This window comes from Xenopus laevis, chromosome 5S (genome assembly GCF_017654675.1).
Source record: "Xenopus laevis strain J_2021 chromosome 5S, Xenopus_laevis_v10.1, whole genome shotgun sequence".
Classification (NCBI taxonomy): domain Eukaryota; kingdom Metazoa; phylum Chordata; class Amphibia; order Anura; family Pipidae; genus Xenopus; species Xenopus laevis.
Genome location: NC_054380.1, coordinates 29934045 through 29947534, shown reverse-complemented (window position 1 = coordinate 29947534; position 13490 = coordinate 29934045). Strand labels below are relative to the sequence as shown.

At 38.5% G+C, this 13490-nt stretch overlaps 1 protein-coding gene across 2 annotated transcripts in view; it reads right to left on the bottom strand.

The window, feature by feature from the left end:
- Positions 1-13490, bottom strand: part of anapc1.S (anaphase promoting complex subunit 1 S homeolog) — a 66924-nt gene that overhangs the window by 19678 nt on the left and 33756 nt on the right. For both annotated transcript variants that reach the window (XM_018265114.2, XM_018265115.2), the window contains 11 exons: positions 13192-13283; positions 9958-10106; positions 8661-8739; positions 8551-8584; positions 8381-8451; positions 4596-4774; positions 4100-4326; positions 3579-3697; positions 2954-3225; positions 1753-1987; positions 486-577 (listed from right to left, as the gene is read on the bottom strand). In XM_018265114.2, the coding sequence (XP_018120603.1) occupies positions 486-577; positions 1753-1987; positions 2954-3225; positions 3579-3697; positions 4100-4326; positions 4596-4774; positions 8381-8451; positions 8551-8584; positions 8661-8739; positions 9958-10106; positions 13192-13283 (1549 nt within the window). The remainder of the gene's footprint in view (positions 1-485; positions 578-1752; positions 1988-2953; positions 3226-3578; positions 3698-4099; positions 4327-4595; positions 4775-8380; positions 8452-8550; positions 8585-8660; positions 8740-9957; positions 10107-13191; positions 13284-13490) is intronic.

Below are 13490 nucleotides of genomic sequence, written 5' to 3'. Positions count from 1 at the left end.
TGAATGATTCAGGCGCAGTGTTTCTCTAAGACTAATTGAGCAGTGACATAAAAAGGGTCATAACACCTTGTGCAACATTAGCCTAAGGGTTAGTTCACACAGGGAAATTAGGGAGATTTTGTCGTCTGGCGACTAATCGGCGCTTCTTCTGGGCGACAATCAGAAACTTCGGGCGACTTCGGAAAATGCTGCGCCGCGTGTGTTTTAGCGCAGACGACTTGTCATTATAGTGGATGGGAAGACACGAGGAGGCAGTTCGGGGAGTTTGTTGCCAAGAAGAAGCGGCGATTAGTCGCCAGGCGACAAAATCTCCCCGAATCTCCTCGTGTGAACTAACCCTTATAGTCTTGAAAACAACTGGTAGCAGATTTTTAACTAATGTTTTGGGATTAGCAGGTTCTCTCTGCAGTTTGGTAGGAAGAGCAGTTTATGGTATTACCAGCTTAAGTGGAAGTACTAAATATATCAATAAAAGCTAGTCTTACCCCAAGGCAAACCATGCCGAGAGCAAGTCCAGCTGCCAGTGAGTAGGATTCTCTATCGGTGCAGTACTCCATTTCGGGTCCCGGTGGTCGGCCTAGAAACAAAATAAAATTAAATGAAGTTTAAATGAACACACAGGGAGTTCAATGGAAGTTTAGGCAATATTACAAACTATCTAGTACAGTTCACATGATTTAGCAAAAGTGTATGATTTTAGAATATTCGCACAACAGCAGGGATCAATCAGACATGAATCAGAAGCTTTGCTAAACATGTGCAGAGTTGATGCAGCTTATCAAACGAGGGCCCAGTTCACCAAAGTGTAACTCCACCACTCTCTATTCACTTCGATGGGATTAATGGGTAAGGGTAATGCCACATGGAAGCGGATCTCGGCCTGCGTAAAAAAGCTGGATGAGAATCAACCACTATGCTAATTTCTTCTTCACTTGCATCTGGAATACTGGTGTCTGCTCAGGGGGCAGGACACCAAAGGATTTTCTCAAAAAAAATACAAACTTTCGCACCCAAAATCATGTATATCCTATGCATAATTCCCATACTCCCTCCCCCCCCCAGAAGTTTTATTCCTGTCAGCACAATGGGTAATATCTTATTTTATATGGGATTGTAAAAGAAAATTAAGGGGGTTAGTAATTAAAATCCGAATGTTAAAATCTCAAAAAAAATATATATTTTTTTAATAGAAAACATTTTTTTTAGAGGATAAAATAATTTTTTGAGATTTAATATACCCCGATGCTGCAAAAAGCCCGAATCCAAAAATCTGCCATCTCAGACCTGTCGAGGTCCTGTATAAGTCAATGGGAGAGGCACCTATCTCAATTTGAAATTTTCATCAGACTTTTTCTGGATTTTCAGGCAAAAATTTTAACAATTCTAGCAATTTCTGGAAAATAGCTCAAATAATTCAAGTGATTAGGGTTTTAGCTTGATTTTAACATGTTTTCTCGCGATTATGGTTTTTTTATTAATAACTAAGCTAAAATTGGGCATCGGGGAAAAAAATGTAGGTTTTATTTTTAGATCAAGAAAAACTAGAATTACTAATTATGTCCCTGATGCCTATAACTCATTGAAAAATAATGTCACATTAGGTATATACTTCCTCTAATCTCAGTACTCCATTCTTTTAAATAAAGAATATACATTCATTTTTCTGTTTGTCTGTGAAATGCCCCCCTTGCATTATAATCCCCTCCCTTGCAATTAGCAAATATTAGTTGTTGGTATAGAGTCAAACTGTACCTATTTCTGCGAGCAGGACCTCTGCGATGTGCCTGTGTGCTGTACCCTGGTAAACCAGACCAATTCCAATCACAGCAGCCACCTGCACATTGTGTGGGACATCCAGCTCAGTGGAAGTGGGAGGCAACAAAGCAGGAACGTGAATGCTGAGAAGCCGGGTTATTGAAATATCCATAGTACCAAGCTTTGCAGCTGAAACACCAAGAAGTAATCCAATGCTTGTCATCTCGTGCCCCTTTGACAAAGAAAAGAACAGAAAGTGAAACACTTCTCCAATGTAAAATGGCAAGAATAGCAGTTAACAAGAGGAGTGACAGCTTTATGTCTCACTGACAATTTACCAGTCCAACAATATAAGGGAGAACCCCTCCTGGGGGCAAATTCACTAAGATGCGAAGTTGCGCCAGGCGCAACTTCGCCGCACTTCGCCAGGCGTAGTTTCGCCAGCGCTCCGCAAATTCACTAAAATCCGAAGTTGCGCTCAGGGGTAGCGTAGGGTTGCGAAGTTGCACTAGCGTTGATTCGCTATGTAAAGCGACGTTACGCTAGCGAAGGCTAATTTGCATACGGCGCCAAATTCAAATTTCAATGGAGGAATACGTATCAGCACTACAAATGCCAAGAAAACCTTCAAATCATCAAATAAAAATTTTATTTTGCCCTACACGTGCCCACTGTCTAGGTAAGTTGCCATGAGTTAGGAAATGTAGGGGGGAAGGAGGGGAGCCCCAAAAAAATTTTAGATCTTTTTCAGCCTATCACCCATAATGTAGAAAACACGCCAGCGTTTTTTGGGACTTAGGGATTGTTTCAAAAAAAGTAAAAAAAATTTCTATCTACTCTATTGCGCTTCGCCAGGTCTGAGGTGGCGAAGGAAGTCTAGCGTAAAAGGTAGCGTTCAGTTAGTGAATTTGCGTAGTTACGTCGCTAGCGAAAATTCGCCTGGCGTAAGGGTGCGAAGTAACACTAGCGAAACTACGCCAGCGTTCGTTAGTGAATTTGCGCAGTAACGAAAATGCCAAACGCTAGCGAATTAAAGCTAGCGTTCGGCGCTTAGTGAATTTGCCCCCTGGTGTGCACTGTACAACCAACCAATAATAAAGTACCACCTAAATGTGTTTATGCTGATTTCAGTTTATTGCCCAGCTTGAAATGTATGTTCATTTAAGTTACATATTGTTTTTTCAAGAGTCCAACTCACCTTAGTAAGATAGTCATGTATATTGAGGGTGGCTAACTTTGTGAGATGGCCATTTAAGCCCAGAGCCATTAGAAACCCAGCATATTCATTGGCAAGCTCAGCATTTTTAGGTTTATTGTACACAATCCATGCAGAGTCTATCTGTGAAGCTGGAGCGATTTTCAGACCTGCAGAAACTCCATTGTGGAAATTTGCCCAACAAGCCATGTTTGGGGGCACATCAATGTTTCCACTGTTGAGATCCACAGTTGTATTTCTTGGTGGAGCACGTCCTGACCATGAACAATAAATATCATTACAGTTTATTAAGGAAGGATAGAAAACGAACTGGGCAGAAAAAAATCAGAGGAGACAAACATCTACTGATATTAACACGGAGATATCTGACTACCAAAGGCTAAAAAGTTGGTTGTAAGTTGACATGATAATGGTGGCAATGCAGCTGCCTCCAGGCTTAAATTTACACTGTGGCTTTAAGGGCCATTGCACACCCAGAGTTCTGCTATATGTGGCTATTGCTACCATGCTGTGGATTGCTTCCCATTCCAATGATTAGGAAATGCTGTGGGTCACTTTCTTTCACTGTGAAAATGGTTGGAATAACTAGTGTTGACCAAGCACTCACCTGTGAGATTCAGTTTAGGAATAGGTAATGGTTCAGTGGGAACGGGGTGGTGAGAAAACAAAGTGAACATTCCACGTCCAACAGGGAGAGCCATTGTCCTCTGAGACAGTTGTAACAATCTAAAAATACATATATTTTTTTAATTGTACATTTGCTCTTAAAATATTGAATAAAGCACAAGGTTTACAGTCTATGATCAAGTTTTGCCAGTAATTATTCTGCATTACAAGGATCTGATCCTATACAAACTGTGTAGCTGGTGCTGAACTAGTACTCACAGGATGCCACACTATCCATAGACTATTGCAGATCCCTGCTACAATACAAAGGACAAGATTTGAAATGACAATTTTAAACACTGGCCATAATGAATACTTTTAATGTTCCAGCTCTATTTTAATGGAGATTTCTGAACAGAAATGAATGCTTGTCTTTAGGGGCTATTCTGTAGAATATCTCTGTACAATTAAAAAAAAACAAAGGACTTGCAAAAGTCTGGTTACAGAAACCTCTCTGCTTACCTGTTTTCCTTCTCCTCTATGAACTCATGATCACTGACTTCAGGCATCTGGACTACATTCACACGAACAGGGTGGGAACTCTGAAGAAGCCTGCGCACTTCTTGCACTCGTAAGTCTTCATTCCAAATCAAAGACATCACTTCCTGATTCAAATCATTCATTCCATCATCTTCCTCTTCAGCTTCTCCTGCAGGAGGTACTTCTGGTGAGGGCACCTGACCTGCAGACTAAAGAAGAGTAAGCAGTGTTACAAAAAAGAGCAAGGGCTTAAACAAACACACCAGCAGTCTATACACATAAGCTATAAAAATGTTTTTTACATGAAAGTATTACTCTTGCCCATGGATATTAAGCAAAATACGAAATTCTCTCATCCACTGGCACGCACTTAAACTGCTTGGTTTACTTATCTATAAAACCAAATCATCTGTAACTGTAGTAACAGTAACTGACAGAAACCAAAGCTTTTCGATTTCTCGTGATATTTGACACGTACAGATTTTGCCTTGGGTAGATTGCCTTCACAAGCCTGTTTGGAAAGATCCTGACGCTCAATAAGAACACAGACAGCTTGTGGCCAGTCCGAAGCAGGCTGCTGCCGGCACTGATAGATAGCATGTCTGATAGAAAGGGCCACACCAAAGGGCAACGATTCCAAGTCTTGTAGAGTAAATCCTGGATTAAATCAAGCAAAGGGAAAACGTATATAAATGTTAGCTAAAGAGATAATCAAAAGAGGTTGACATGACAAACTCAAACACATTAATATTTATTATATATTTGTAATATTAAACTCATTATTTCCAATTAAAATCATTCTTATTCATTAGATATTACAAATGATTATTTTGGTGTAAATTCTTCGATTCTTAGATAGTTGGCTCGAGATTTATTTGTTTTATACAGCTCCACTTGGAATTCAAACTACGAAATGACCAACCCTATAGAAACTAGGCATTTATGTCCAATGTCCAACCGGAATTTTAAAGGAATAGTGACAGTGTCAGGTTTTAGCAGAATTATTCATCAAAATATGCCTATATGTCCTTTAGACCATTTTCATCAAGTTGACCTCTTTCTATGTAAATTGGACATACAGTGGTGTGAAAAACTATTTGCCCCCTTCCTGATTTCTTATTCTTTTGCATGTTTGTCACACTTAAATGTTTCTGCTCATCAAAAACCGTTAACTTTTAGTCAAAGATAACATAATTGAACACAAAATGCAGTTTTTAAATGAAGGTTTACGTTATTAAGGGAGAAAAAAAACTCCAAATCTACACGGGCCTGTGTGAAAAAGTGATTGCCCCCCTTGTTAAAAAATAACTTAACTGTGGTTTATCACACCTGAGGTCAATTTCAAAGGTTATAAAGCCATTTCTAAAGCTTTGGGACTCCAGCGAACCACAGTGAGAGCCATTATCCACAAATGGCAAAAACATGGAACAGTGGTGAACCTTCCCAGGAATGGCCGGCCGACCAAAATTACCCCAAGAGCGCAGAGACAACTCACCCGAGAGGCCACAAAAGACCCCAGGACATCATCTAACTGCAGGCCTCACTTGCCTCAATTAAGGTCAGTGTTCACGACTCCACCATAAGAAAGAGACTGGGCAAAAACAGCCTGCATGGCAGATTTCCAAGGCGCAAACCACTTTTAAGCAAAAAAGAACATTAAGGCTCGTCTCAATTTTGCTAAAAAACATCTCAATGATTGCCAAGACTTTTGGGAAAATACCTTGTGGACCGACGAGACAAAAGTGCGCGTCCCGTTACATCTGGCGTAAAAGTAACACAGCATTTCAGAAAAAGAACATCATAACAACAGTAAAATATGGTGGTGGTAGTGTGATGGTCTGGGGTTGTTTTGCTGCTTCAGGACCTGGAAGACTTGCTGTGATAGATGGAACCATGAATTCTACTGTCTACCAAAAAATCCTGAAGGAGAATGTCCGGCCATCTGTTCGTCAACTCAAGCTGAAGCGATCTTGGGTGCTGCAGCAGGACAATGACCCAAAACACACCAGCAAATCGACCTCTGAATGGCTGAAGAAAAACAAAATGAAGACTTTGGAGTGGCCTAGTCAAAGTCCTGACCTGAATCCTATTGAGATGTTGTGGCATGACCTTAAAAAGTCGGTTCATGCTAGAAAACCCTCAAATAAAGCTGAATTACAACAATTCTGCAAAGATGAGTGGGCCAAAATTCCTCCAGAAGGCTGTAAAAGACTCGTTGCAAGTTATCACAAACGCTTGATTGCAGTTATTGCTGCTAAGGGTGGTCCAACCAGTTATTAGGTTCAGGGGGCAATTACTTTTTTTTTTAAATTTCTTTCTTTATTTTTTTTTTTCACACAAAAAAGAAAAAAACAAAACAAATTAGACAATACACAAACAATTACTTTTTCACACAGGTTTGGATTTCTTTTCTCCCTAAATAATAAAAACCCTCATTTAAAAACTGTATTTTGTGTTTACTTGTGTTATCTTTGACTAATAGTTAAATGTGTTTGATGATCAGAAACATTTTGTGTGACAAACATGCAAAAGAATAAGAAATCAGGAAGGGGGCAAATAGTTTTTCACACCACTGTAGCTCTCTTCTCCTTTAAAGGGTATGCAAAGGCAAAAAAATAAAATCCCATTTTTAGTTTCATTAATGAAAAAGAAACCTATTTCCAATATACTTTATTAAAAAATGTGTACCGTTTTTGTAAGAAACCTGACTGTATGCAGTGAAATTCACCCTTCGTTTTACTTGCTCTGACACCTGCAGTTAGGAAACTTCAGACAGTCCCTAACTGCTGTGCAGGGAAACGATCATACTTTCCAACGACAGGGGGACCTCCCACCTTACTTCCCAGAACTCGAGCAGCTTTGTTTGTTTCCCTATAACAACTGTGTAGATTTGTATCAACAGACCCAGTGCAGTCTGTATAGTCTGATTATTAATCAGTCTTGCTGTATTGGCGTCTAGCAGATATTATTTGACTTGTGCTGTTTTGATCATTTATGATGATAACCTCACAACTGAAGCCCAGACCACAACCTCCCAACTGTAGCCCAGACCACATTGAGCATGTGCAGGGTCTTGGTCTTGCAAAGATGTTTAACAATGTTACAAGATGACAGCCCCCTGCGCCAACTTTAAAAGCATAAATCATTTGTTTAATTGGGCTTCTGGTGAAGTAAGTTCATGTTTATATTTAGTATACAAAATACAGCATTTCTAACATTATTCTATTTTAAACTTTAGTTGCCCTTTAAGAGAGTGGCCTGACTTGATTATATGTGGCATTTGCCTGCCTACCTTCCCTGCACAACATAATGATCTGTGCCAGGACTGCTTGCAAGATTAGCCTTTTAATCCCCAGAGCTGGAGTAGATCGTTTGTGCAGGAAAAGTCAAGCAGGCAGGAAAAGGGACATGCATATATAACCCAGTAAGAGGGAATGAGTTAAAGGCACCATCTGAAAAAAACAAAACAAACCTCAGCAGTGCAGAAGAGGAGATTTTCAGAAAGAGGCAGCTTTTATTTTTTGCAGGAGTGGGTGTGAAATAAGAAAGGCTGAAAGCAGCAGAACTCACCTTTACAGGAATAGTATCCTTCTCCATATAAGGAAGTGAACAATATATTTTTACTAATTTGTGGGTTTACATCAGTAATTTAGTGATTAATAGTTATTATTGCCATCAAAGTAGAGATCTAAGCACAAAACTATGTGTCAAATATCACTTTATATTTTGCCTAAAGTATAGACCAGTTGAAGAGCTATCTATAGTGTGTCCATGTATATGATACTAAATGTAAATTTTTTTCACTTTAATACTAGTATTTGGGCCACGCTTTACTTTAGGAATGGCTTTTGTCTTTCTTACTATAATGTTACACAATCTGGCTGTTACTGGCTGAACTGGTTAAAGGGATGGATAAGATAAGATAAAAGCGTCCTCATGCCTGAAAAGTTTTATGAGCATAAATATATTTCAGAATATATATTGCAGAATATACATTTTAAATTGAAATGTAGTGATGGATTACGCCATGGAAAGCATTTTTTCTCTGTCTTCTTAAAAATGAAACCACCAGTCTTTGAGGAAGCAGCAAAGGGAGAGCAATAATCATATTCACATGAATTAAATGTTGGACAAGTAATTTAACTAGTTAAGTGTCAAACAGACTCTTGCTTGCGTGGTTGCAGCTGCTGCAAGAATAGATACGTTTTCTAAACTACAAGAACTTGTATGATTGTCCGCTTTAAATATTACTTTCATGCTCACCTATATTAGTCATCCAGACAACTAGTTTCTCAGATAGGCTTGAAACAGAGGGAGCAGGCTTCAAGCTGTACCTAGGAAGGTTATAACAAGAAAAGCAGATTTAAGACAACTATTACCAAGCAGCCATTGACTCAAGATGAGTGTATTTTATAAAACAGTAACATAATTACCTTCTATCATCATCCAGCTGCTGTTTTCTTTGTCCTGTACAAAAAATCAGTAAATCAGGTTAATGTTGAACACACAGTGCTGGAAGGACTTACAAGTATGTTGTTTTCACCTGCAGTTATTTTGCACAGGTATTTCCTTGGCTCATGCAGCACAGCAGTCTCATCTCCAAGTATGTACAAGGCAACACTCTAAACAAGAGTGAAAACATAAGAATGAGATTAAATCCACTGCAGCAGTCTTTTACCCAGCTGGACTTCAAATCCCAGCACCTATGTATTTTAAAGGGACAAATATTTATAATGATCTTCCATAAAAAGGCATATTGCATCATTCACAAATAAATATGTAATGGTTCTCATAACATAGCCTAATAAATGAAACTGTCCATTTACTAACATAGGTGCTAAATTGCCCCAATCAGCAGTGTCCCCCTGATCTGACCATTTCCTATTGGCAACTAAACCATTACCATTAAGCACCGTTTTTAGTTAATCAGCCGGTACATGTAATGTACATTCTGTATAAATTAGGATTCAAGTCAGCAAATGATAAGCCATGTGTTGGTTTTGAGACCCTGCTCACCCCCCTATTCGAATGTAATCCATACACACAAATATATTCTGCTTCTGACCCTGTAGAAGGTATGAAAGACAAGCACCGAATAAATAATATCCCTACTACTCTGGTCTGTGTGAATTGCATACAAATTTATCTAAACTACTACTTATATGAGATGTTCTTAAGGACAGCATGGAGCTCACACACTTGTGTAATTGTCTTCACTGTAGATTAATAATGAAGTGGCTTTCATGTCCAGAAATACTTTAGCTTTATAATTCTTTCAGCTTTATTTTTTTACTATAATCACTGTGGGGTGCCTAAGATTTGGCACCCTCTGGTGTAGTGGTCCCCAACCAGTGGCTGGTGAGCAACATGTTGCTCACTAACCCCTTGGTTGTTGCTCTAAGTGACCTCAGACAGCTGCTTATTTTGAAATTCTTGGTTTGGAGGCAAGTTTTTTGTTGCAAAAAAAGAGTGTACTGCCAAAAAGAGCATCCTGTTGGCTGCCAGTCCACATAGGGGCTAATAAATACCATATCCTGTATTTGGCAACGCCAGAAACATTTTCATGCTTGTGTTGCTCCCCAACTCTTTTTACATTTGCGTGTGGCTCATGGGTAAAAAGGTTGGAGACCCCTGCTCTAGTGACTGAATCTTTCCTCCTCCTTTTAAACTCTTTATTTACCCAAAATAAAGATCTGCTAATTAATCTACATATACATGTAGCTACTTTAGGGACTGATCCAATCATTCTTGTGCTAAAAGATCTGCATGATTTAATGGACAAGGCAATAAGATATCGGAATAGGGGTGAATGATAAACCCCACAATCTTAGTAATATTACCAGAACTACAAGTTTGCTTCTCTCGCAGATTCCAGGAAGGTAGGGGTATGGGGTCACCTTTTCCCCTTTCAGACGGGAGCTCAACCAGTGGTAGATGCTGGGTGGCTCAGCAGCGAAAAAGGAAGGATAACTCATGAAACCAATTTGGGCTGTGAAATAAAGTGAAAACATGCTGAAGTAATAACATTATGTATAAAGCAGAATGGTGGTAACACAGATGTGGTTATGTTATCTAAAATGTATTAAGGCTGAACTGCCCTGAGCAATAAACAGCTATGAGATTTTTAGTCTTTTGCAACAGCACAGGTCAAATTCTAGCTATTTTGACGGTCTAAAGGGATCAGTTTGTACATTGCTTATACACAGTTGCATCCCAGTGCAATATTACTGCATATAGAACAGTCATCTTCTATATGCTGTACATTTTATCTCTTACATAAGGCTGATTTTGTTTAGGAACATTTCATTAATTGCTCCTGGAATTAACATACAATCTGAATTCTCTTCCAAATAAGAAATGATTTTCATTAATGGAAACCTTTACCCCAAAATGAATACTTAAGCAACAGATTTATATCAAAATAAGTGGCATATTAAAGAATCGTATGAAACTGGTATATATATTTAAGTAAATATTGCCCTTTTACATCTTTTCCTTTGAGCCCCCATTGTATGATATTCTCTGTGCTGCCTCAGAGATCACCTGACCAGAAATACTGTAACTGTAACAGGAAGAAGTGTGGAAGCAAAAGACAGAACTCTGTTAACTGGCTTGTGTGACCTAACATGTATGGTTTGTTTGTGTTCACCGTGAATCGTAGCATCCCAGGGGGCAGTCCTAATTCCTTTAAACGGGATTTAGGATTACGCAATGACACATACTACTAAAAAAGTACATTATTGTGAAAATTGTTTATTTACATGAAGCAGGGTCTTACATATGAGTTTTTGTTTGCAATATATATAGCTTTTCTTTTAAAGGACAAGGAAAGTTAAACTAAAGAAGTAGGCTAGAAATGTTGTACATTATGGTTTATCTTATGTACCAGCCCCAGGCAACCACAGCCCTTTAGCAGTAAAGATATGTGCCTACAAAGATGCCTCAGTAGCTTCCCATCTTCTTTTCTGCTGATTCACTGCACATGCTCTGTGCTTCTGTCACTTACTGAGCTTAGGGACCCACTCACAATATACAGTACACATAGAATAGAAATGTCACAGTATAAGGCTGATTAGTAATTAATATGGATAATTACTACACGGCAGCACAGAAACTAAAGCAATTCGCATCAGAATGTAATAATCAGCCCTGTAGCATCAACTTATATTATAGGCCAAGCTCATTTTCTGCTTGATAATTTGTGACGACCCCTAAGCTTAGCTTCTCAACAGCTGCTCAGAGCCCACTGAGCATTTGAGTGTCACAGACACTTTCCAAGATGGTGACCCCTGTGACAAGTCTGAAGTCCTGGATCATTGCTGCTATTGAGATGCTAAAACTTTAGGCTGGTGCAATAAATGCAGTATATAAACATGGCATTTTTAACCCTATTCCTTTTAAGGATTTAGTTCTCCTTTAAGTGGTTTCAGCATTATTATTAAGTCTGGTTCCTTGTAAACCAAGTAACAAGTGATTTCACAGGGGGGTGGCTGCTGCGTTATATCACTTGGCCAAAAGCATCTGGACAATACATTTAAAATTTCAGAGTTCCATACTGTCCCCAAAAGCAATATCAGCATAAAAATTATTTAAAGGGATTGCTAGGCTCTTATGGCTGATCAGAGGCAAACAAACCTCACATTACCAAGTGTAAGGCCAAGGCTGGAATGGTATAAAGGTCACTAACACTAAACGCTGGAAATGTATTCTACGGAGTAATAAATGGCATTTCACCATCTGGAAGTCTGAAAGAAAGCTCTGGATTTGGAGGATACCAAAAGAGCACTAATTAATGGAATGTGTTATACTTGTACTAAAGTTTTGTAGAGGAGGAATAATGGCCTGGGACTGTTTTCCATTATCTGGGTTAGGGCCACTGGTTACTTTATAAGAAACCCATACACCTACAATCTGTACATTAATTTCATTTCAGGGCAATGTTATTTATATCTTCCTTCATTTTGCACATTCAGTTTAATCACTCTGAATTTATGGGATGTAGCTGGAAAAGGGTTACATATCAAAATAAATTTGAACAATGGTACAGGTCATTACACCGGCATTTACCTGTCTAATTGAGATGTTACACCTAGCATCTATGAAGGCGTTATTGACTCACTTGGCACTTTTTTGCTTTTGCTTCAGCTGCCAGGCTAGATGGCCACAAGTAATCTTATAAAACATCTTGAGGGATATTGTAGAAATGCACTGGAGCACAGATAACCCCTAATCAATAAGGGTCCAGATTCCTAATGTAAAGACTAATTCTACAGTCCAATTTTTTTTTAAAAAAATTCAAAAATCTTAGTCATTTAAAACATTCAAACTCCAGAAACTATTGTGTTATAATAAAGATTTTTGCAATTTTTAAATTTTGCAGTGCAGAATTAATCTTTACATTCACAAGTTTTCTTAGGGGCCGATTCACTAAATTCGAGTGAAGGATTCGAAGTAAAAAAACTTCGAATTTCGAAGTATTTTTTGGGCTACTTCGACCATCGAATGGGCTACTTCGACCTTCGACTACTACTACGACTTCGAATCGAAGGATTCGAACTAAAAATCGTTCGACTATTCGACCATTCGATAGTCGAAGTACTGTCTCTTTAAAAAAAACTTCGACCCCCTAGTTCGGCAGCTAAAAGCTACCGAAGTCAATGTTAGCCTATGGGGAAGGTCCCCATAGGCTAACAGTATTTGCGCTAAATCCTTCGACTTCGATATTCGAAGTCGAAGGATTTCAATTCCTAGTCGAATATCGAGGGTTAATTAACCCTCGATATTCGACCCTTAATGAATCAGCCCCTTAAACTCCATAGTCCTTATATTGTGTTCCAAGACCTTTGAAGAATCCAGCTATTAATGCAGTGGCCAGTCAAGCAATGTATTCCAAACAGACAATCATAGGATTTATAGGAGCACACACAAAGAAATACATTAAATATATGCCATAAAGTGGGCCTTCAAATGCAGAACTGCTCTAACAGAATATGCATTCCTAATCATCTGAAACTTGTATAAACAGACAATACAAAAAAATATTGCATAATATAAAACTTCAACATAAGACGTACTTGGTTCAATGCGACATGTCTGGCTTGTGGTTTTGACAAGAGTTGGAAAGTCTCTGAAGTAGAAGTCCAAGTAAGTGTCCAAATTCAAATCCCTAAAAATATATAGAATATACTGTAATATGGAACATTGTGTTATAGAACATTTAGTATATACAGTAGCCTTAAAAGCTCCTAAATAACACTTATAACCTCAGCATCAAAAGTCTTTAATCATGTTTCAGTTTATAACCTTGACCAGAGGCAACCAGAATGGCTGAAATTAAAATGGAAAAAAATCGTTTTTTTTTAGTTTAGCTACA